The sequence below is a fragment of the Neodiprion fabricii genome, chromosome 1 (assembly GCF_021155785.1).
Source record: "Neodiprion fabricii isolate iyNeoFabr1 chromosome 1, iyNeoFabr1.1, whole genome shotgun sequence".
NCBI lineage: Eukaryota > Metazoa > Arthropoda > Insecta > Hymenoptera > Diprionidae > Neodiprion > Neodiprion fabricii.
Window position 1 is genome coordinate 5,889,585 of NC_060239.1, and position 25,008 is coordinate 5,914,592.

Genomic DNA, 25,008 nt, shown 5'->3' on the forward strand with positions numbered 1-25,008 from the left:
CAAGCGTCGGAAACCTCGTAGGACGAACAGCTTCAGAGTCAAAAAGAATGTTTTTAGTACTTGGGCTGTAACTCCGGACCCGCTGCTTGCAGTCCTTCCAAACTCTGAGGAATCGATTTCTCGACCAAAATTATATTGATGCCAGGCATGAAGAAATCAATTTCATTGTTTTCCGAAATAGGTAAATTCTTCACTGAAGACATCTAACGACAAGATCGAAATGGTTCCATGATTTTCGGATTGAAAGATTTCTCGTTTTACAGTTATAATTGATTCGTGTAACTCTAGAGACATCCATAACATTGCAGGATCAATAGCTGAGAAAATACGAATAAAATACGGAAAAATATCGCATTTTCAAGCTGTATTGGGACTATGGAAGACTAAAAATAGCAACAGTGGTAGAGGATTATTAAATGATTACTAATTTCATTAGTATTAGATTTGATTTCACTTTTTTTTATTCATATTTCAAATTACTTTGATTTAAAAATTACAGAGATCATTTTGTTTATGGATTGTCAGTATGTAGTGACAAACGAACATGCTATCAATGTGTATAATATCTGTTTTATTATACTTGATAAGTGATAAGTGGTAATCGAAAATGAAAAGTGTGATTGCCATATAAGGAAGGAAAATTCCGAATTTCGTCTGTTCAAACGTTAGATACAAAGTATATATCGTGTATTACATGTGGATGATATCGTATTATTATATAAATAGATGCTATTAATATTAAAAAATTTTACTTGTTTACAAAAATAAAACAAGACACAAGAATTCATCCTATCTATATTCGAAATAAAATTTTCTACCTAATTGAAGCTAAAGATATTCTAACTAAAATAAATGATTCTCATTTTGATGATTTTCTCCGTGAATGATGTGTAGTTTCAGGCTTGTATTTTCAATTGGTTGAATAACAATTCGCCAGATCGGTCTGTTACTCAGTCACAACACTTTGAGGTTGCGCTCAATGCTCTTTTTCTGTGGTTCTCAATCATGGATAGGTAAGTAATTTCAACTTATCGTATTAATTTTTGTTTTTTCCGTATTTCGTCGCTCACATTGTTTTTTAAGCCTAAATGTTTTCAAACAAGTAGGAAATTACGAAAACTGAAATAACGGGACTTGAAGAGACGAATGAATATCTCCTGAGAAGTGTTTTTGAAACACACATCCAGTATATTAAAGTAATAACCTTTCGCTATGCTTTTTCGATTACAAAATAAAAACATCCATGACGTTTATTTAGAAATGTAATTCCTTTTATACAAAGAAATACTAACGCTCGTTTATTTAGAGAGCACTCCTACTTAAATAGCATCTGTTTGACGCATAGATTGCAAATTCTAGTGAATTAATCCATCGCAATTGATACTCTAATGAGTAATGACATTGAGAAATGTTCTCTGGTACTCTATATATTCATACGCTCGATTTCTCGTACATATTGTTACAAGAATACATTCCAATGGCAAATGTTAATGAACTCAAATTTCATGATGTGTTTCTTGCATCAAATACTCTCCACTGATAATACAATGGTGTTTGAGACTAACTAATTTCACACTACAAATGCTCACAGGTAGAATGAATTAAATTTAATGATGTCCTTATACATATTCGCCAGACAATACCTTCATGTAAAAAGATTTTGTGTGAGAATATTTCAACAAAAACTTTCAATAACTCGTTCAACTTACCACTTTCCAATGAAACGAAAAGTCTAGTAGCCATTAAATTTACGCCCAGTTTATTTACGCATTCAACAACACTCGAATGGGTTATCAGATGCTTAAAACTCCTGCCACCCAAGTTGTATTAAATATTAAATGAAGTTACTCATAGATCTCATTCAAAACCCGTTCTAGTATACTACTATTTCAACCATATATAAGCTTAGAATAATCAACTGACCTGTTCATCCCGAGGATCGGAATTCGGATTGGTTGGATTTTCTGAATTCTCATGCGGGAATGACAGACCTGAGATCATTCCTTCAGGGTGACAGGGTTCCTCAACGATACACGGAACAGAAATTTTATCCCATGTGAATTTATTCATAGTAGTTAATCCGTGCACACAGAAGATACTTTGAGAGTGAGGATGGCAAAGATGAGTTTGCGGATGTTGTAGCAAGACCGCCGTTGTTCGGGGATGAGAGTGATGGGTGAGCCATGTCACACCTGGCTCTGCTCTGTGTCATTTGCCATTCTGCTGTAGTGCCGCGTTGATCTGCGCCCACAAATCCTTTTTGCAGGATTTTGATCTGTAATCAAATAAACCGTCGGAAAATGGGATGTGATCTTTAATACTAGCACTTCTGGTTTTTAAATACAATTCGTCTCCAGATTAAATTATCAACGAAAGATATTTTCAACATTTTACAACAGTGATTGCTTTTGACCTTACCTTCTGATGGACTGCAGCCATTCTTTAAATTGAGTATGCCCCTCAGGAGTGATTTGAAATGCGGCTCTTGCTGCGCACACAACACTGACGAAATCCTCATAGTCCCCTGCTGCTAGATGATAAAGCTTCTGATGCATACACTGGATATACCTAAGATTTAAGTTAATTGTTTAATGAATGGTGCAATATTCAGTCATATTGAGATACTTGAACAATTAATTTAACTGTAGCCAACAAAAAATAAAATCTTCATTTTTTTACTAGGATTCCGCTTAAGAGAAAAGCAAGTGTTAACGATATAAAATAGAAAATTTACTAACATTTGCTGACATTTGTGAACGAGCGGAGCGAGGGCTGATCTCAAATGCTGTAAAACTAGGGTTGGATTGCTTCTAGCAAGATAGTGAGCAGCCTCGAGTGCAACGTCGTGAAGAACAAAAGGACTGACGATGCTGTTTACTGTGCAAATGCAGAGTTGGTGGAGATACTGGTTACCGAGGCGTTTAGAAACACGAAGTAGCCATTTTACATCTTCTCCATATGGTGGATTTCGAGCATACTTGGCTTGTGGCCTGTCGTCATGAACTCTTCGAGCCAAAGTCTCCAGAGCCAACATACCAACCCTATAAGCAGCTACCAATGCTCGCAGCTGCTGTGGACTGAAAGGTTGACTCTGTCTATGTACCTAAAAGAATTAAAATAATTCTAAATACAAGTCAAAAGATTTGCGGTTTGTATAAATCAACACCAGAGCGGTCTCTTTTGCACATCTCAGATTATGACAGGTAATCATTTCGTACTATCCATTGTTCATCAATAGACATCGGATTATATGCACCTGCATGTTTGCACATGCATATGCCTTTAACGCGATATTTATAACGTTATTACAGAATTTATTACTTTATTTCAGTAGCGAGGTATGTAGGGTTTTGAAGCAATTAAGATGATTAATGCAAATATCAATGGAACAGGTCAAACCCTGCCTCAAGAGCTCATTTTCGGCCTACAAATTAATATTAAGTGACAATCGTCGCAAGTTTGCTCTAGCAAGTTTAGAAAAATACGTGACTGTGTATTGTCACAAGAATTATAATTGATTGAAAAGTATGATTAGTAAAAATAAATGAAAAATTCAAATAAAAATTGACATTCTTATAGCGGATATCTTGTGCATATTTTTCACCCTTTTTTAGGGCATTTGCAAGCATATTTTGCCATTTTGTTAACGCATATAATCTGATATGTATTCATCACCAATGTAAAAATTAAGGACCTTACCTGTGGTTGCGCTCTAACAGTTGATATGATAGGTTGAGCTTGAACTAAAGTTGGACCAGGCAGACCGTTTTGACCAGGAAGTGGTCCCGCTACTCCAGACTGAACCTGGCGAAAATATAACACCTTTGTGAATAGATTTTAACTTTACTGTTCGTTTAAAGTTTCATTAGGGAGTAAGTGATAAGCAGAAACAATACTACTACCTAAGATTAATTAAGTGTTGTTTGTACCACAGATATCAGTAAACATATCACAATTATCAGTAAACATAAAGAATAGAGACCTATGAGTTTATTACTCACATTCACAGGCATCGGTTGTTGCATAGTAAACATATGATGAGTTCCCGGAGGTGCTTGTACATTAACGGTCGTTACAGGTGGTGGGGCATAGTATTGAGGTACCAGAGGTTGCTGGGTACCAACAGCTGGATTTCGAGGATGCTGGGGATGTCCAGGATGAGGAGAAAATAAGGGATGGAACATCTGCATGTGAGAAGGTGGTGGAGGTAACGCGACTCTGTGTGGAGGCATTGGCCCACCAAATGCTGGAAGATGATGGTGAAAACGGTGCACAAAACTGTACGGAGCTACGGTATATGGTGTCCCAACCCCTAAACATGAAACAATAGTTTCAACAATCATATTTAGTCAGATTCTTGTCCTCGTAGTTGAATGAATATAGATATAAACTTTCGGGAAATACCTGAAGACGTCGAAAATTCTTTTAGAAAAATTTTAACGGACAAACATGCAATATATTACCCAGCGGAGCAGGTGTTGTAATAGATGGATGCACGCTTGGATACGGCTGAGGTGGTGGTGGCTGAGTACTTGTCACAACAACTGCTTGAGCTGGACCTGGTATTACTTGACCGGTAACCAAGTCCATAGGAGGTCCAGATTCAACAAGCAGAGCTCCGCTTGGATCTAATTGCAAAGGATCGTGAGGAATTTCTTCCTGCTGTTCCCCACCAGGAGTATGCTGAAAATGTGTAACTGTCTAATAAAGTATCCGAATTACCTGACAACGTAATATACCTAGGAAAATAAAAAATAGTCAAGCCTACTCAATGACTTACCCTTAAATACAATTCATACCAGTATTTGGCTACTTGGAACAATACTTCTGGATAAACTCCACCACCTTTGGCGGTATTTTCGACAGTTATACAAGCCTTCTCTAGCATGAGATCACTTTGTTCCTTGCACTGAAACAACGATATAAAATTGTAATCTCTTTTTATAATTTGTTTATTTGCCTGAGATACATTCACGTGAACAACCAAGATATTTGAACGGAAAAATAAGGCATTTGTTTTCGAGTTTTCTCAATTTACCTGCAAAATAGCTCTCTGTATCTCGTTCGGATTGAGAGCATGCGCATGCGGCAGGCATGACAGAGCTAATTCAGCAGCAGCTCTAACCATATTGGGATCACTTCCTCTGGAAGACTTGTCGGCTATACTGACAGCTTCTGGAGGAGTCAAGTGTCCCTCCCAACTATCTATAAGGAACCATATAGCAGGAGCGCCAATTTCCATTGCTTGACCAGTTATCCAAGAGACATGACTCGAGTACGTGCGACTCAACCAATTTGGACTAACGCAGTTGTGTAGACCAAGGGCATAGAGTCCAAGTTGGAAGGCACACATGTGAAGAGCCCTATGTGGTCCATGATGATTCTGGCTAGTAGAGGCCTGAGTAAATAACGAAGTGGCACTATTACCCCCAGCCTTAGCTAAAACTGTCTTAGCAAGTTCACACATGAAGTGCGCTCCAGCTTCTGATGGCTGATTAGGAATCGATGGATATGCCCGTTTGCCCTTGAAACTGAAAAATATTATTTACTTCAATGTTAAGCTGTAGGAAAGTACAAAAAATGTGTTTTCGTTAGAAAAGAAGTAATAATTCCGGCAAGAAATTTGCATTAGAGTGATGCGAAGTTCTCACCGAGTCTCTTTAGTTCTTGCTGGTGCCTGCTGCTGAGCTGTTTGTGGTTGGACTGTTAAAGTACTCATTCCACTTTCAATTTCTGCACTAGTGCTGCTATGGGGTCTGCTATTTGCTCCAAGAGCACCATCCCCATTACCAGTTGTTTCTATGCCAGTGAGAGGAGAAGCTCGCGCTTCCTCGCAACGGAAGCCGGCCATCTTGAAAGAAGAATTGTAAGAAAATACCGTGCAGGAATTATGTGCAATATTTTGAACCCTTAGTAGTTTTACCTGACTCTTTGTAGGAGGATTAGAGGAGTAATAACTGCTAAGTATAGGTGATTTGATCAGTTGATGAACATCGCGGTCCAGTAATTTATCCATTATTCGTGCCACCTTCATCGGTATATCCTTGTAGTGCACCAACAGAGTTATAGCCAGATCCCCTCTGGAAATGTGGAAAATTGTATCGCACAAAGCGTTATTATAACACGGAATACAAATTGTTATAAAAATTGACTACTTATTTATAAGATGAATCATGTGATGTATGAATAATACCTTTGCCTCCGTGTCCCTTCGCATAATAGGGGATGGTCTGCTTCACTGACATTCGCCTTCAATCCAAGAGCTGCGACTGCTGCGTCAAATCCGAGGTTCTCGTCTACGTCTGTGGGCAGTTTCAGTCCTGCGAATCATTCCCATCTTATTTAGTAGTTATTTACAAAAGATAATTATTAACACTTTCAGTTCTGAAAAGGTGAATTTAGTTTCATTCTTACAACTAACACATAAACATGATGTAATGTATTGTGAAGTACGATAGTCAGGTTGAGTAAACACAAGCAGTGTGAAAAGAATTATCATTTGCATGTTGATCGCAGACACACTGGCTGCATGTAAGTACATATTCAGTGATGAAATATACTCCTGTTTCAATTTAGGTAGTTGAGACAAGAAAATTCTATCATCAACTGCTTCGAATTATCAATTAATAACTTCAATTTATGCATCTTGTTAGTTTTTTTTTCGGTACAATACTGTTATATACTGAAGATGCACGAACAATGAATTAATTCTGACTAAGACAAGAAAGACAAGTTTTGTAATCTATGTCTTCGACAAAGACGCACAACCTGTAAAACATGTTCATACAAAAAAAAAAGTAGTAAATGTAACAGTACTTGAAATGTTGAGTGCATCAAAGATGAAGCTGGACAGCATAATTGGCAATAGAGCGTGACCTCTGGACCGTAATACTCCATCTCTCAATTGCTCTGCTCTCTGTCTAACCATGGCGAGTTCAGAAGGAGACAATGGTATCCTTTTCAGTAAGCCTACCAACTCGCTTTCTTGATGAGCTAACTTGACCTGGATTACAAACATATAGAAAAAAAATAAAATAAAGCCTAGGTAGTAAGTTGCTTCGCAAATATAATGCAGGTAATATTCATCATGATGACTAGAATATAGATATTTGTATAATGAAAAGTAATCGAGTTAGTCAATTTGTAAAATTTTTGTACCGTGAATGAAAAATAATGAAACATGGTTACTTAAGTTTACAATGGATTACTTCAAGAGGTTTCGTGCTCGCTGGAGGCCTAGCCATTTCAAGTCCAAATAATCCAACTCTAAAGGCCAAATTGTGATGTTCAGAATTTTCGGCAAGCACCGTACAGAGGAAACCGCATTTTGCCAACGTCGCAGATGCCAAGCAGGTGAGTTGGTGCGAGGCAGGATTGATTTGTTGCTGTAACAGGTAAAAAAACTTTTAACCAATTATATTACCATTCTGAGCACAGTATCTGATAATTGTTTTGTCTGGTTAGAAACTTTAGTATCCACGTGAGTTCACCTTTTTCCTTTTTCCTTTGACTGGCAGAGGTGGTACCTCGATCATCAAGTCAGGTGGATTAGCTAGTAATTCTTCGGCAAGCTGAACACCAAGAGTACACGCTTCTCTTGCATGACCGTGCGCGTGAAGTCCCTCAGCTCTGGCGAAGAGTATATCCCATGGATCCTCGGTCTTCTTTAAATTGCCTAAGACTGTACTGGTATTTGCAGAACTAATAGCAAGTGTTTCGTTCTTTGAGTCTTTATTACTTGCACCCCCATTAGCTACTGGTGTTTTTGGGTCATAATAATACACGTTGTACTCATCCCCAGATGGGCTGTCGCTGCTCGACGATAAACTCTCATCCTTGGATGGTCTCCTCGATGGATCCTTCTCGAGATCTGAGTCCGGTCCACTTTTCACAACATTATGCTTAGGTACAACACCGCGTGAAGTACTTGCCACTGGTTCATTGCTATACTCGACTAAACTTGGCCTACGATTTGTTTCAACTGTTTTACTGTTACTACTATCACTACTATCACTGTGCGTCTCAGACGACGCGTTTGAGCGGTGCTTATCCAAACTTTGAGCGTGGTTTAGACTGGTGTTGCTACTAGATGATGATTCGCTGCCGCCACCTTCCTGTTGAATAATATAATCACCTTAAATTAAACATGCGAAGTAATTTTTTTTTATTAGAGTTCCATACTTTTATAAAGCATAAGAATAATGTCAGCATAAATCTGCAAGACTGCCAAAATCTGAATCAAAAAGTAAACAATAATATTTCTACCTGCGAATCTGTATCTCCACAGTTGTTTAACTGAGCGCAACCGCGTCTGACAAGAACCGCCTGTGGTTCTGGTGTCTCTGGCATGTCCGTATAATTTTCACAAAATCCTTCCGAACTAACGCTGCTTCTGTTTCCGTCTCCAGCATTTCTAGAACATAATCCAGGAAACTCTCGCGGATTCAACCGTCTTCTATCCATGTAACTGAATTCTACCAATCCCAAGCTGAGCGGTCTTCTACCATGATGGTGAGACGTTGGCGGTTGACAATTTAGAACCGCAGGACTTGAATTTACCTGTGAACAATAGTTTTTTTTTCCATCACTACAGGTAAATGCTAACATTTTTATATAGAGATTTATGATCGTTAAACGGGATGAATAAAGTCAATAATGGCTGAAATAATTGACCAAATATATCAATGTGTTGCAAAATGGCAACAATGTTACACAAATGCATCATGTTGCTTTACACCTGGCAACCGTCAGTTATTAGAATTGTTTTGCTATGAAACAATTTGAAAGTAATCTGTTAATAGCATAATAAGTATTGGCCACTCCAAAATCAAGTAAACTAAACTTAAGAGAGATAAAATGATAAAAAATTAAATGCATCTTTTGTAAAAAGAGCTAGGGGCTAGATACTTTTTATTAACTTTTGTTTTACGAACTTGATTAACTTCTGTCCTTGCGTCTCCCGCATGTCTGAAACACGTGAATGGACAGTGGTACATAGGGTTACTCCCAGCGGTATACGTGATCCCAGGAACTGTGTATTCTTCCCAATCTAAATAACAAGCTTCCAGCGCTGGTTTAAATCCTGTAAATACCTCAAGATCTGTTCTTAAGGAATTTTGAATGCTACTATTATTCCTATTGTGTGAGTTATGTGACACTGAGCTACCTCGACTTTTAGTTATCTGGAAAAAAAAGTATTACATGGTATGACTAAAAATTATGATTCATGTTATTAAAAATTATGTGATGAAATATAAAAAATCTTTGAAAGAAGACGTTATAATTTCAATAAAAAGTGAACATGCAAGTGAGTTAAAAATCAAACCTTGTCAATTATTTTCATATGCCACGCTGTGAACTGACCATGAAGCATTTCCCTCTCAGATGGAGATAGCCCAGGATTCAATGCTGCTAACCTCCAGAGAACAACTATCTCATCACAGAGCGAAGAACAAGCATGTTGTGACGCATTGCTGTTCATATTGCCATGTTTTCCACCCCCGTGTCCAGAACCATTTGAAAGGGCAACTTTAGTGTTGAACCACCACACGAGAATTTGTTCACAAGCCATACACTCCTCGGTAATTATTTCAAGAAGCGGTATAGCGTTTCTGTCTGTTCTTTTAAACATTTCTCTGACTATTGAAAGAAGATTCCACATCCCCTCTGGCTCACGACCCCTTAACGGTCGCAATAGAGATGACCATTCTGCAGCAGCCGGCGGGGCAGTGGTACTTAGATAATTCACGTCGCTGTAAAAATACAACCGTTGGATATTAGTTGAAAATGAATGAACGATAAGGCCATCGTCATATTTCTTTCAAAACAAAATTTAATGATTGTCAGATGTTTTACATACCTGAAAACTATTGGAGCAGGTACGCAAAATTTGATAAGAATTTTTTTTATATTATCATGTAATGTTTTCTCATCCAAGTACCAGGAAGTTTGATCATGAGCGGATGCTCCAGCAGTGGGATCTGGTGCTCCGCAATAGCTATTTATAGCGCTAGGTTGCGCTGATAAAAGTTCATCTAAAAGACGCTGAGCAGTGGGAAGGATTTGTTGTGGCAGTTCGCTAATAAGATATTGAGCAAATTTCTGTAGTTGTTCACGATGCAGCCTGGACAGAGATTCGCTCACAGGTGCTCTTAAGCATACTTGGGTTGGCTGTAACATTGAGATAAGATTTTTATTTCTCACTCTTTTCCTAGTTGACAGATTTTCTTGAAAATCAGAATATGCCCACATTCATAAAACATACCAATCAATTCACTAAATAAAAAAAAAAAAAAAATCAACTTACCAGATGTATTCTATGCAAGCAAACCGCAACTACATGTGAACACCAGTATGCCGTTGAAGAGCATGTGCAATTGCAGGATGTGATACGTCGCCTATCAAATGTCACAGCTACATTGTACTGAGTACGAGCAGCCATAACGGTTGGTAAATTATGAACGTTTGCTCCCATTGGCGCACTGACACTGGCACTCAGATGAAAGCCTGGACGGTGAAAAAAGTAAAGTTTTAAGTAGTGGCAAAAATTATTAATTTAAAATACAATTCATTAACTTTATTAAAGAAATCCCAATTGGATGCCCTTTGCAGAATCAAACTAAAATTACGTAGATTTACGAAACAAAAACTGTGATCTTCGCAGAACAACTCTGACGTAATCATGATCTTTTCATGTTTTTCATGTTCGAAAAACTTTCATTGTGTGACAACAATAATGATAATATGAGATATATAATTGAGCTAGATTTTTTTAATGATTCACGAGTTAATGAATCACATTCCAAGACTACTGGGATATCGGGTGAGGTCACTATCAATTACGGTGTCAATCAGCAAGTGGCAAGGAAAATTAGAGGCTGTTCCACATGATGATAGAGGTCATCATTGTCCGCTGAACCTTCACGAAGGGTCAAACGACAGATTGCCCGCAGATGCCGTAGGAAACGAGATCAGACCAAATATTCCCATTTCTACATTCTTACCACCGCTGCATTACATTATCATTATTACAATCATCGTTATTATTCCATCTTTTGCAAAGTGGCAGTATAACTTGATATGACATTTGCAGGTACAAAAAATAGGTCTACTGGTGAGCTGATAGTTTCCTCATTATTACCAACGAGCCTCATCTTCACAGGATACGATAAGAGGATGGAGCCCCCGGATTAATCAAAGGGCAACAAGATACGGTAGAATGTCACTTACCAATTTGAAGTGGATCCTTGACACTCTTGGTACGGAAGAGATAGTCCCCGCGTTGAAACTCGTCGGCGCTTCCATTGGCGAGGCAGGAATAGAGGCGGATATCCTCTTCGTTGTCGGGGAAACTCCAAAACGCTATCCTCAGTTGAAGTTGTTCTGGTACCGGTGGATAAACGTGTTCCACCAACTCGAAGGGAATATGCGAAGCGACGCATCTTGCCGATAATTCGCACAACGTTGGCACCGTCTGACCCTCTGAAATGAAAAAAAGGGACGAAAGTTGAATTTTAGTCGAACAGCGAATCCGCTTCGTTTTGCAGCTGAATCATTCATTCGTTACAGAGTGAACGTTGAACTGAAACCATAATAAATGAACAGCACTTGGAATGAAAATTGTATTAAATATAGTTCATTTATTGGCGTACTATCAGCCTGCTTCGAATTGATTGTCGTATCTGAAATCGTGTCGTAGTATGTGTGTAAGGAAGAACTGAAGAATCCTTTTCAGAATGAGATTTATTCCCTTTGTCTACGGGAATTAAAACTGTTCTCAGCCGTGTAATATCATTTCTCCTAACTTCGTTACCTGAATTTTGAAATCTCAAACGGCGACACTCGGGCTTACGCATCGTACGACTAGTTACAGTATCGTTTGAGAAATATAAAGACATGTACATACGGCGTGTTTTAATTTTGCTGCCAGCAAGTCTCGCTGCCCTTTCGGGATAAATTCCAATTTTAATTAAGTTACAGACAACTTTAATGAAGAAATATAACAATCGTAATGCCAAGGCGTCGAAAGGCAGTTGTTGTCGAAACTGTAAAAAGCGGTATAAAAAAAAAAAAAAATAATAATAATAATAATAATAATAATAATAATAATAATAATAATAATAATAATAATAATCAACAAACACGTCCGACGTTACGCCTACTTATACGAGAAATTGAAAATCGTCTATCGGTTTTCTAGATGTAAAAAAAAAAAAAAAAGGAAACAAGAAAAACCCCATTCGGGGTGAACGAATTCTCGTCGTTTCAAACCCTCGAAGCTATATCAGGCCGACGACCTCCGAACCTCGTTCTCCGCTTAGATTCGACCCTTTGTTATTTCCTCCCTCGTCTCTCTCCTCGTTCATCTCCAGTGCGTTAGCCCCTAGGACGACCGAAACCTTAGGCAGCCCTTCCCTTTGATCGGTGAAAATTCTTTCCTCTACGTGAAGGAAAAAAGTGCAGCTTTTTATCCCAGATAACGTAGAATAACAATTTCGTAAAAATAGCTCAGCTGGTAGCGAGGTGTGTATAGAAAATGCAATTCGTCCCGCGAAGAAGGGAGGAGGACCAGGGAGAGAATCACTGCCTCGGAGAGAAAGGCTCGTTTGTCTACCCCGAATCATTACCGTAGAAATGTCTGTCTGGTTTTCCGAGCCTAGCCTAGCCCAGTTCCTCGTTAATGGTCTCGGATAAAATTCCCCAACTGTGGATCGTTTAACATATCGCGTGGCACCGGGCATTGGTTCGATACGGTTGTCATGGAAACGCAGGCAGGGCTGTCCTCCTCCCGTATATATACACACAGAAAGTGCGAGAAGGATGCGTCTCAATTGAAGACCCGCCCGTATCTCGGAGAGATATTTTGACTGGGGAATTCTTATTTCTCTTTTCCTTTCACGCCCATCGATCTTATTTTCAACTACCCAATTAAATTCCTACGAATAAAGTCTGTCCGAACCAGAAAAACAAAAATTTATTTCTCGATTAATGCTGGTACAGATCAGATTCTCATACATGTATACGCATATCTATAACGATCAATAATTCGTTATCGATCATTCGATTAAGATCATTTATCAACTATCGTTGTGCACGAAACAGTATTGAAACATTGTCGTACAACAGTATATAACGTTTCTATAACATTCTTTTCAATTAAAGTGGACTCGAATTACGACAAAGTTTTTAGGGAACCGTATGATGAAAGTTTTTAGGGAACCGTATGATGAAAGTTTTTACAGCAGCGTCATTTCTTACTTTGCTGAGATCATTCGAAACAAAATGTTCTTCTGCTGATTGGTTTTTTTTTCTCAAAACACGCAAATTCTCACCGACCCAAACAGCTCGGCGGAAAATGTTATCGTATCTGCGGCTGACCGCATAACCGGCATTACTACTGCCTCGTTATATACATGCGCACATTATGCGAAAACACCGCTGATGTATAATTGCAAACTTCTTGACAAATGACAACTTAGCATAGACATTTATATTGCAGCTTATGAACTGCATGGAAGCGAATAAACTTACAAGAGACACGTCAGCGGAAATCGTTCACCAATTGTAGTAAGGAGGGATGAATTTTATGCGAATGAAGGTTGTAACGATACGTGATTAGGAAAAATGATTACTTGGCGCATTCAGGGATTTGTGAAATTTAATAAATCTTGGTAAACAAAATATACACGTATTTTGAAAAACCTATTCCTTGTAAACGTCGTTCTAAAATAGCGCAATAATAATTTTTTCCCACTGGTATGTCGTTACGTTAAAGTTACCAGCTTCTGCCTCATTGCACTTTCAATGCTATAGTAAATTTCATATTTGAATGCTAAGATTTACAGACATGGAATAGAAGATATTGACAAAACGAGATGAATTATATACATATATACATATTAAAAAAAAAAAAAAAAAAGAAACAGCGTTCCGGTAATAATTCAAAAATACAGTCTCACGTCGGTCAAATTCATTATAATGAAAATAGAATTGAACCACACAGTAAACTGCCTTATACCCATTAGCTCGCTTCGTCGAGCAAAAGAGCGAGCGAACCGTCGTGCTATAGCCGCGGTATAAGCTTCCAAGTCGATTGATTCCGACAGAACCTTTGCCGACAGATTTCAATCACTAAAGGCGCAAGATTTAGGGCGTCAGCCTACACGCTCGATCGCATTTCGAACGACATCTACGTAACTCATGAAGAAAGAATAAAAAGAAAGAAAATATTTCTCGAAACAATCCGCATAAAGCATAACAACCGTGTTCTACATGCGATTCTGAACAGAAACACAGTAATACCTACATTTTTGCGTAAAATCAACATGAATCGGTGTGTTTTTGTTCAGAACTGCGTGTAGAATGTGATTGTTATTCTTTTTTTTTCTTTTCTGCGTTCGTCGAAATTGAATACGTATAACATCCCCTTAAGAATTAACTTTCCATTTATTTGACACATCTATACCGTGATATCGGCAAAAAGCATAAATGAATGAAAATTTTCATAAAGATACTAGAAGTGTAGATTTATGTAACTTCTTAAAATACGTTATCTAGCTAAGCCGTAAGGGTGAAATCTGAGTACAGGTTTTATCATGCTGCGAAACGAAAGCAGGCCATTATCAATAATTTCTCGAGCAAAGCTTTTGTGAATAATTCTAATTTCCTCCTGCGCGCGCGTCTGCAGTAAGGTAAAATATAAAGGCAAAGAAGATGGGTGTGTGTGTGTGTGTGTATGTATGTATGTACGTATATTTCAACTACCTGCAAATTAAAATTTAATAAACCGGTGACTCTTTGTATGTACGTGCAGCACATATACCTTAAATTACGCATCCTCGTATACGTCATACACGTGCGATTGAATTTACAATCGCGTTAAGAAGCGGTATGCAGTTGGTAGATACGCGCCTATGAGCTAAAAGTAATAATTTATTTCACAAAGAGATGCGGGTCGGTTGGTTGGTTGGCTGGCTGGAGACGGCAAGCTGCTGCTGGAGCGACAGCCCGGTCGTAAAATAACACTAGTCTCTTTGTATGACGCGCTAGTGAAACGTGCTAGTGTGAAAAAGAGGAAAATAATGGAGAACGGACAAAGAAAAAAAGTAGGCAGAAAAATACATACAACTGATTTGAACAAGGATGCCTACACAGTGTCGTAGTGTGATCCATCGGCAGGGTAATTCGATCCGAAAGGATACTAGGCAGTTGTAAATTTTCATTCTTTGATTTTATCTTTGACATTTTATGCCATCGTTCCACGGTGGTTATGAGAACTGCAATGTCAAAAATGATGGGCAAATAGAATCAAGAGCAGGTCGTTGCTGGCAAATCAAGCAAGCAGTAATATACCCACAGATATAGTAAAACGCATCATCAAGTTCGTTGAATAGTGTGTTCAAATAACTTGATAACTGATTATTCATTCATTATCTTGAATCTCCCCAAACAATTACACGCGGCATAGCGAGTAACAGAGTATCTATACAGGAAGTAAAATTCATGCAGTCGTTGAAGTTTGACAGTATAATCTCATAAAGCGGAGACCATATTGCCGGCAATCGCAATGGACCAAGAGGAGAATCCGCGTCGTCTACGCTATAATATCGGTTTTTATAATACGGTAGAAACGAGTAGAGGAATAAAAATGAGGAAACTGTGAACAGTCTGGCGCAGGCAGTACGTCTGTCGCCTTTGTTGTGAATAGAGTATCTGTAGCAGTAAAGAGCAACAGCCGACCCTGAACCACTAAGAACTACTGGAAAGTGGAAACAAACGCGGTGGGGGCAGAAGTCAGTCGGCATCGGCATCGGCATCAGCATCGGCATCAGCATCAGCATCAGCAGGAGCAGCGGCAGCTACGCTGGGAGAAGTGGAAGCCCACGAGCTTGCGCGATGTACCCTCCTTACTCCTTGGCTCCTCCACGACCACCACCTCCACCTCCACCACTACTTCTACCTCTGACGATGCATCGGTTCGTCGTATCGCACGGGTCGTTGTCCATCTCTCAGCTTGAACCTCGGGCATTGCTACGAACGCCGAGAAACAACAATAACACACCGGTACGTCGTGTTATGGGCGATAAAGAAGAAGAAGAAAAAGAAAAAGAAGAAGAAGAAGAGAATAGAAAGTTGATTTTGTATGTACTTTCTAAGATGATGAATATCAACACGTGTGATCAAACTCTGACAATCGGTCATGAATTTATCGAATTTAAATTCTCATCGGGGAAAACAAGAATTTTTCAAACATTCCTTCTATTCATAGAAACCCTGGCCACGTTAGACTACTGCGTGGTATCGGGATTATACTTGAGATACGATCTCTATGTAGAAACTGATACCTCTCATTGTCGGAGAGAATACGACTGAAAAATAAGCGCTGCTTCATTATGGGATGGCTATTGTTCTATCCGCAGGACTCGATTCAGGCACAATGAAACGACCGCGAAGGAGATCGATGGGGACAATAAAGGGGACAAGGAATTAAGAAAGTGTCTAAGGACAAAATCTGATTTTGAATAGATACAATTTTGTTATCAAAAATTTGATTTGCATACAAAATGGCCCACCAAGCACAAAGTTCGCCGAATTTTTTAATTCGTTACTGATCCTTTATTTTTCATATTGATTTCTTAGTCTTCCGAAGACGTTACGTACTCGGTGAATTCTAATTCAATGTACTGGACGCAACGTTTTTACACCTGGACGTGCTTTTGGGGGTTATAATATAGAATAATGAAGAAAAATCGACACACAGAATTTAACTGACTGAGACAGAGTCGAAACTTTTAATTGAAACGAATGACTTTGTTATGACAGCATCTTGCGTATATACGAATCTGTCTTTATTAACGGAGATTTGTAAGGAGGCAGCGGAGTATAGAGAATGATCTGTACATACAAGACGACATATTTTGTTCGGTAAAGTTTTCAACGACTCCTTTGTGTCTTGTCCTTGGCGAATCGAACAAGCAATCCTGGTATATAAAGCCACGGCGAAGAGGAGGCAGTTCGACGAGGGAGTAAATAACGAGTCACGACTACTAACCGGATGATTAAACAGTTGCGAGATTCAGAGATAGGGTAAGGATATGTATCCAGTAGTTCATTGCCAACGGGATGGCTGCTGAAAAGTTGCGCTCATACGTTGATTCATTAATCTTTATTCGTGATATGGGTATACATACGTACAACGCAAAAAGGAGATTCGCATCAAGATCGGAACACGTGTATTCAGGAAGTTATAGCTCAGACTCAAGAGCCAATTAACGATTCCTCGAGAATTACGAATCAGTTATGACATGGCAATCAAAAATCAAGAAGTTGTAAATTCTTGGATTATAGTGACGAATTTCGTTGAACATGAAGACGTTGCAAAACGGTGCGAATGAGATACGTGAAGAGTACCGTTTCTGGTCAATTCGGCAATAAATTGTTTGTCCAGAATATATATTCGACGAAACGTCGTTTCTAAAAAAAAACTCGTGGATTTAATATTCATACATCGTTGCACAAAAAAGTAAGTATATACGTATAGTCAATCACAAAACGTAAAATTCTTTTACCTGCCACGGTGATTTCACTCAAAGGAGATTGGCATTTATTTTTTTTTTGTTTTATTTTTACCGAATATCCAATCGTAGAACGAAATGCCAGCTTTCGTATTTTTTTAGCGCTTCGACGAAAGCAAAAACATCTTTCCGAACTTGTAAACATATTTCGTCATTCGTATATGATATACTTTATCAAGCTTTTGTGAACGCCTATTTTCTTACGCCCGTTGTGTACCCAACAAAATGGTCGACATCAAAGTCGGGAATGGTTAAAGTCCCGAACCATACAAATTACATCTATATAATTAGTACGCGTCGTGATTTTGATGTGGACCCCCTAACAGAGAATCAATTTCGTATCCAGCAAAATTTCGTGCAAAATGATTTGCCGATGCGGTAATAACGAATATAGCGTGTGGAAATTGTCCGTCAGATCCGATCAATGATTCGTGTATTTTAGAACACGAACCTGGTCACCGCGTTACTCGGTTTTAAAAAATGTATAAACAAACGTACGAACTTCCTCTTTGTACAAATAAATTGACGACTTGTGTGAAGGCAACAAACGGATCTCGTTTGTTTATCCTGCAGGTAGAAATAATATATCAATAGACAAAAGCGCGAACGCTATACCGCAGGTGTGTAAAAGGTGGTTTGTACGCGTACGTGTGCGTACAAGGGCGAAGGAAAAGAAAGGGAAAAGTGAGGGCAATGGTCGGGAACTGAATACGACGAGGACGATGATACGTATTGGAGAATATTTCCACGGGCCAGGCTGTGACGACAGCGGCCCAGGCGCAACGAGTCGCATCGACCGACGTCAGCGGCCGCCCTTTGTCCCGGTTATCCCCTTCCTAACTTTTCGTTACAACCATCAACGTCGGTCGCTGGTCTCTCTTGCAAGGCTGCAACGGTTGCAGCCGCCGCGGCAGCCTGACGTCGATGCGTGTCGGCCTGCGTTGGTACACGACGTAAATACATAAATGCATTGATACACGCGTATAATATACCCATCTACCTATGTATATTTGTGTACGCATGCCGCACACAAGGTGCATTATTCTGACTGGATGTGGGCAGAGAGAGAGAGAGAGAGAGAGAGCAAAGAAACGACACCCGATAGGGATCTCTTTAAAAACCGCATCTGTGTAACTGAGAATAATACGCCCGGCTGATTTCACGCGTTTCGTTGTATAAGGTTGAGGAAGGAGTGAAGAGATTTCGAATAATTTCCAATCCGCATCTCGTTGTCATTCGTCGTCTGTATTCCAGCGGTGTATACGTATGTGCAACGGTTCGTTTTCATAATTGTCTGAGGTCAGGTTTAACCCGGGGAAATCAAGGATTGTACACAAAAATGTACATCGACTGGAACGAGCGGAGTAATTAAGAACCTGTCAATAATTGAGGTGACGCGGAGCGGTATTTATTGTCAGAATGAGAAATTGCAGGTTCAGAAAACGTTTGCTGCTACTCCTCGTTAATATATTATCCTTTAGTTTGCTAATTGCTCTAGAGATAAGGCTTGTATAATAACGCCGGTCGATTGTTATGCGTGGTTTCTGTTACAACGGGCTGTAAAGCATTAACTTGCATTTTCAGCACGACGCTGCAAGGAAATGGAAATTCCACTTTTGTGTATAAAATGTAAACATCCGTAGAGGCTGCGAATAGGGGCACCTAGAGGATCGTGTGACAACTGTGCGTATACCAATTTATAATCCCAGCGTATAAGCGACACGCGTACATTACCTGTGTGCGTCAAACCGAGGACAAAGGTTTAACTCTAGCGAAGAGCTGTGAGTGCAGCTCAGGGTAACTTGACCACTTTTCTCAGCCCAGGCGACGGTTTACCGTAAGAGTGTATTTTGTTGATTATGGGGGTGCTAGTCAATTATTATGTCGAAATATCGAAGCCATTCTATTCACAATTCTGAACAAAAAGACTCCAAAGCATTTTCATTTGACACTGAAATGAAGAAATGATATGAATTCTACGAATTTACTGTTGCAATTTCGTAGAATTCATGTAATTTCGTTATTTCTGCGTCAAGTGAAAATGCGTTGAAGTGTTTTTGTTCAGAATTGTGTATAGAATGGGGCTGTTCGGGCCTTTTTCGATATTTGAATGTATGTACGTTGACTACATTCGAGTATTTTAAAAATTTGTCAAAGAAACATTTTCCACACTTTTAACGATTGTAAAAAAAAATATACATCCATCTATGATAGTTAGATATTATTGTACCACAGTAAATTTGCGAGTTAAAGAAATTGTGCGAAAGTGGATAAGTTACCGTTATTTTTGCACTTCCGATGTGCAACAATATGGCTTCCTGTAACGTATACGAGAGGGTGAGAAAATAAATGGCGAGAACGGTGTCGCGCTGGCTGTCAAGTAATTAAAATCGTCCCGTCTAGGTTTACGATGCATTAGTCTAATTGAAAGTCAGAGATGATGCTTCTAGTCACGCCTTTACGCGGGACACAAAAATCCCGAGTCTTTGCACGTTATTTAGAAATCCACGATGCGAACGGTGCAAAAGCGAGGTATCAGATTCCTTTATCTTCTTTCCGATTCGTCGGTTTTTCCTACTTTTACTTCTGCATCGGGTACGTACGATAAGCAGGATGCTTTGTAAAGAGGAACGTTCACCATTGCTGAGACACCAGCTTTAAGTCGTGAAAACGTATGATTTGCGGTTTTATTTCTTCCTCAAACACGACGCTACCATTACCAAATTTCACAAACTTTTATCTTCGACTGCCGATGCATCCTGTTGAAATGCACCTGCACCAACCAACGAACCGTTAAATTAAGTGTGTAGGAAAAATTGTTGTGTAAAGGCTGAATAATATATGCGGAATTACCGTGCTACCGACAATGAGCAGCTGCAAAACAGACGTAATTAAAACAATAGCACCGTTTCCGTTTAATTACGGGGGTCCTTCTAGCGTCGAACAATTGACGAGAATTTCGTCGTACAACACGCGTAAGCTTAAGTAGCATTATACCGATCGTAATTACTGAAATCTCACTCGACATTCATACGCATAACGTATTGTGAAAATTTAACGGCCCTTGATGCCGATTACGTGATCATTAAAACGAGGGTGGGAAAGGGCTAATGGACTGATTATGAGTTGAGCAGCTCGACGACTCGTCATCTGCGAGAGGCGAGATAAGTTATCTCAATTTTCACGGGATTTTAGATGTTCCTGGTCGATTCCAGTCTCTTTCTTTTCTCACAGGGATGCTGCGACTGCAGGCGGATAAAACTCGTCCGAGGAAAGGATGATAATGGAAAAGATAGTAAACCCTTTCTGTACAGCGGTAATCGAGTTAACTCGAGCACGTTTCATTGCCTGGCGATTGAGCTGAGCGCGTATAAAACGGCTGTACGACCTGTACGCTCGATTTAAACTTCGCCCTCTGCAACCCGGTTTTGTGGTTCGATTAAGTCTGTAAGAATATTTTCAAGTAACACGGATAATCTCGTCGAATTTCCAGCAGTTTTCCGGTCAACATTTTATTATAAATTTTATTATCAAGTTTTTTCGTTTCACTCTCCTCTCATGCTGCTCTTTTTTTCCTTGCACAACCAACGTCCCCACGTGCTTTTGTATTTTAGTACTGACTGGTATGCTCGTAAAAATATTTTTAAGCACCTCCAGATGGAGCATTCTTATACGTGCATAGAGTGGTCGCCTCGTGCGGCATCGACGACCACACGTAAAAATACACTTTATTTTATGTCACGATTATTTTTTCGACCTTATGCGTAACAATGAAAATTTTATGGAAATTAATAAAGTCCTGCACACTTTGGCATCATGAAAACATTTTTCAACAAATTTTAGACGTACTTGGAAAACTGAAGAATGAACAAAAATAATTTCTTCCAATTCGTCGATACTAGAGATTTGACAAATTTTTTTATAAATTTTTATTTCAGCCTTTCTGATATGTAATAAATTTTTAAAAAATTATTCAAAAGTTGACTCACCTTCTGAAGATTTTTTGGAACTTCCAAATCCAACGGTTGGTCTCCGCCAACCTCGCCAGTTGTTGCAGAGCGACTCAGGCTCGCTGCTCCAGCTGCATAGGGAATCCTCTTCGAAGCGATCTGAATCCTCGAACGAAAAACGGTCCGTCTCTTCCCAATCAAGAATCGGCCCTCCCGGTACTCCATCTTCACCTGCAGCTCCTCCGCCACCTCCTCCTCCTCCTCCCCCTGCTCCTCCTCCTCCTCCTCCTCCGCCACCTCCACCTCCACCTCCTCCTCCTCCTGCTCCTCCTCCTCCTCCTCCTCCTCCTGCTCCTCCTGCTCCTCCTCCTCCTCCTCCTCCTCCTCCTCCACCGCCAGCTCCAGCACCACCGCCACTACCACCCACCACAACGGGGGATCGAGCCAGGTTGCCCGCCAGTTTTAATTGTCGAGCGAATTTAACGCAAGACGCTGGTTTAGCGAAGACCCCGCAATGCGAAGATTATCAAAGGGCGATAGACTCGTCGAATAATAACCCCCTCCTTGCCAAATAACACCAGCAGCGCCAGCTTTCTGTGAACTGCGCCCACCACCACCCATACGCTTCGACGACTACCAATTTACCCAAAGTAACATCATCTTGAAGGTGTCTCGATGCCTTCGCGTACCTGCGAAAGAATAAATTACACATTTCTTTTCATCTGTTTTATAATCTTACTCAAGTTATTTTGAATTTCAAAGAACTCTGAATGAAGTGAACCGTAGTTCATAAAGCAAAACCTTCGACGGTTTGATTTCATGCGAATCGATTAATGGCACATGATAAGAACCTAATAACTTGAGTGAATGTCTTGGAAATATTGTTTGCAAGACTTGTTGAATCAACAACCCTGACATGCCTACGTTACATCGACTTGTTCTACGTTCTCGACCGATAATCATTTAAAATTGACAATGAAGCAAGAAAATTTCTATAATAAAAGTAAACTCTTTCAAGAGATATTTAAACGATTTGAATTCAATAGAATATAATTTTCGTCAACATCTGAGTATGTGAAATCAAGATATTTTTGTGCAAAGTCATCCTGACAGCTTCGCAGCTCTGAAAAGGTGCTGAATACACGTCTCATTTGAGTATACACATTTCCTACTTGAATGTAAGCAAAATGTAGGCCAGATTTCACACACATAATTAGCATACGCAGCAAAATCAAAGTGCAGAATTGGCCATAAGCCATTAAACTCTATTTTGTTATCTGTTTTGATGTTGAGTTACTGCCATCGTGTGGAATTGGAATAAAATTAATACAACAATGTATGTATATTTTTTAAACGTAATGCACACATCTATATTATCTGTTATCCAGAACTGGTCAGAGAATGCTTATAATAATTAATTTGATCACGATTAGTCACGTCGTGAGTAAGTGGAAAATAAGTCGTATCTCATTTTTATCAATTCATCATCAGAAATAAACAAAGCTGAGTATACAATGGCGTGAAGTTGTGCGATAAATTGTGGTAAATAATTTTAATGAAAAGTAAACAAAGAAGAAAAAAAATATACCTACAAATGGATTTGTTTGATTTCACTTTTCGGCTATTTAATAAAATTCTAACACGAGATAAAGGTAAGAAGTTCTTTGAAGAGTCTAAATCTGTTTTAATCAAATATTTTACTTTCCGTGTACGAAAATTGAACTCCTGCCGCCGAGTAAGACAAAGGCTTGCTTGTCAGAGCGAGGTAAGCCATGGATAAGTAATCGAGATATGAATTTTTTTTTCCAAAATCGTGCTTAATTCCCGCAAGGAGATTTGACAGCAGCCCGAGCACGTCAGAGATTTCTTTGTGCGTATCCCGTACGAACATGTATACAAAGGAGGAACAGCTGATAAAACGTCATCCGTCAAATCTCAACATAAAGTATACAATATCGATTTTTATTTTCCCCATCTATCTCGTTTACCTACCTATTACAAAACCGTTTGTTTCATCAAAACAATGTTCAACAAGAACGAAGCAAGAGGCTTAACGCGACCCGAGATAGCATTGATCACCCCTTGAAGAATTAAAAATTTCTTTCACGTATAACGAGAATATAAAACTGTTATCAAAATGGAAGGTAGGCGAAGCACAAAGCATATGAAACACACCGCGATACGCTCTCGAACGGAGGGTAAATATTCGAGGCGATGTTTGTTAAATGGTATAAAAGAAAAAAAATTGGAGTCTGACTTGTGAGAGAAAGTGGTGAATAGGAATTGTTTTTTTGATTAAAAATACCAACAGTAATAACCGTCATAGGTTGGAAAGAGGGCGAGAAAAAAGTATTTATCGACAATGACAGAGGAGCTGAGCTGTACGGGTCGGCCGATATTATGTTTTACTGACGCGTTTCTTTGTTGAAATATCTGTAATAAACGCAACTTCGATGAAAATTGTTGAACGAAGGAAATCCTCGTACCGCCTAGCCGTTTAAACCTCGTCAAGTCTTTCTACCCGAATTAGTAAACTAATTTAAAAAATCCTCGCTTACCTCTCACCCCCTACAAGTCACGGTGTCACAAATTCACTACACACCCAACACACGGGGGGAACTCTCTCTCTCTCTCACACACTTAGGTACTCACGTATCTCTAATGTGTGCGCCTCTGTGTGCGTGTGTGCGTTCTTCACTCACTCGCGGCTGGCAGTCAGGCAGGAGGTTTGGCGTGCACGCATGTACGCACGCACGGACATACACACAGTCACAGACACGCGTGCGCGCACCACTCTTTATTATTATTAATATATAAGGAGTAGTGGACAGCAGCTGAGCGACTGCCGATTATTTATGTAAGACACATATTTGGTTATACTTGTCAAACGATTCGATACGACGTGTGATCACACGCGGACACTCTCGGCGATATTTAATACTAAATTACACCTCAGTACCAAACGGACAAAATCTCTTCTCGCCTGCTCCATCAGCGACAACAACAAATATGGCGAGTGAAGTGAGCGGAGGAACGAACCTCCTGCCCGAAGAGCAATTATTCGGTACGCTTAGCAGATGGCGTCACCTACGCGTCGCTTAGGGACTGACTCGACTGACTGCTACTCTGGATTCACGCGAGTCGCAGAAGCGCGGCTCTGGTGAGCATTCATTCAACTACAATCGATGCGTAATATCGATTGGTAGGAGAATTGTTTCAAATAAAACTGCGGTGTTTATCTTTTCGATATTCCCGCGCAACAGGTCCGTAACCAACCCCCTAACATATGCTGCTAAAAGTTGTTCGCAAAATATCCTTCGATACTGCCGCCAATTTCCACCACTAGTGGCGCTAGTAGTTACCTGACGATCTTGCGCGCGGTCAGCGAGGGCAGCGAGCGTGTCAGAAGTCTACCAGGAGTCTACTAGCGCCACGTAGAGGAACTAAAGAACGGACAAGACGCGTACAATTTTTTAGTATACGAG

At 39.6% G+C, this 25,008-nt stretch overlaps 1 protein-coding gene across 2 annotated transcripts; it reads right to left on the reverse strand.

Annotated features, from left to right (window-relative positions):
* Positions 1-443: 443 nt before the first annotated feature.
* LOC124185478 (zinc finger SWIM domain-containing protein 8 homolog) lies at positions 444-11,360 on the reverse strand. 2 transcript variants are annotated; one of them, XM_046576300.1, is made up of 20 exons: positions 11,230-11,360; positions 10,307-10,506; positions 9,860-10,170; positions 9,326-9,752; positions 8,934-9,182; positions 8,266-8,559; positions 7,491-8,114; positions 7,209-7,385; positions 6,817-7,003; positions 6,194-6,302; positions 5,924-6,080; positions 5,652-5,851; positions 5,039-5,531; positions 4,781-4,909; positions 4,464-4,683; positions 4,002-4,312; positions 3,700-3,822; positions 2,739-3,103; positions 2,419-2,568; positions 444-2,275 (listed from the first exon to the last, which is right to left on the reverse strand). In XM_046576300.1, exons 2-20 carry the CDS (start codon positions 10,472-10,474, stop codon positions 2,209-2,211), a joined length of 4,761 nt encoding a protein of 1,586 aa, XP_046432256.1. In that variant the 5' UTR covers positions 10,475-10,506; positions 11,230-11,360; the 3' UTR covers positions 444-2,208. The 2 variants fall into 2 exon arrangements, with proteins under 2 accessions (XP_046432256.1, XP_046432264.1); XM_046576308.1 differs by having other exon boundaries at positions 3,700-3,798; positions 6,194-6,320.
* Between the last annotated feature and the right edge of the window lie 13,648 nt (positions 11,361-25,008).

Excerpts from the sequence above, each read along its gene's own strand:
- LOC124185478 (XM_046576300.1), bottom strand. The coding sequence starts at position 10,474 with ATGGGAGCAAACGTTCATAATTTACCAACCGTTATGGCTGCTCGTACT. Across the intron at positions 4,910-5,038 it reads TACAGAGAGCTATTTTGCAG|TGCAAGGAACAAAGTGATCT; the intron begins GTAAATTGAGAA and ends TCGTTGTTTCAG. Across the intron at positions 3,823-4,001 it reads AACAACCGATGCCTGTGAAT|GTGTTATATTTTCGCCAGGT; the intron begins GTGAGTAATAAA and ends CTATTCACAAAG.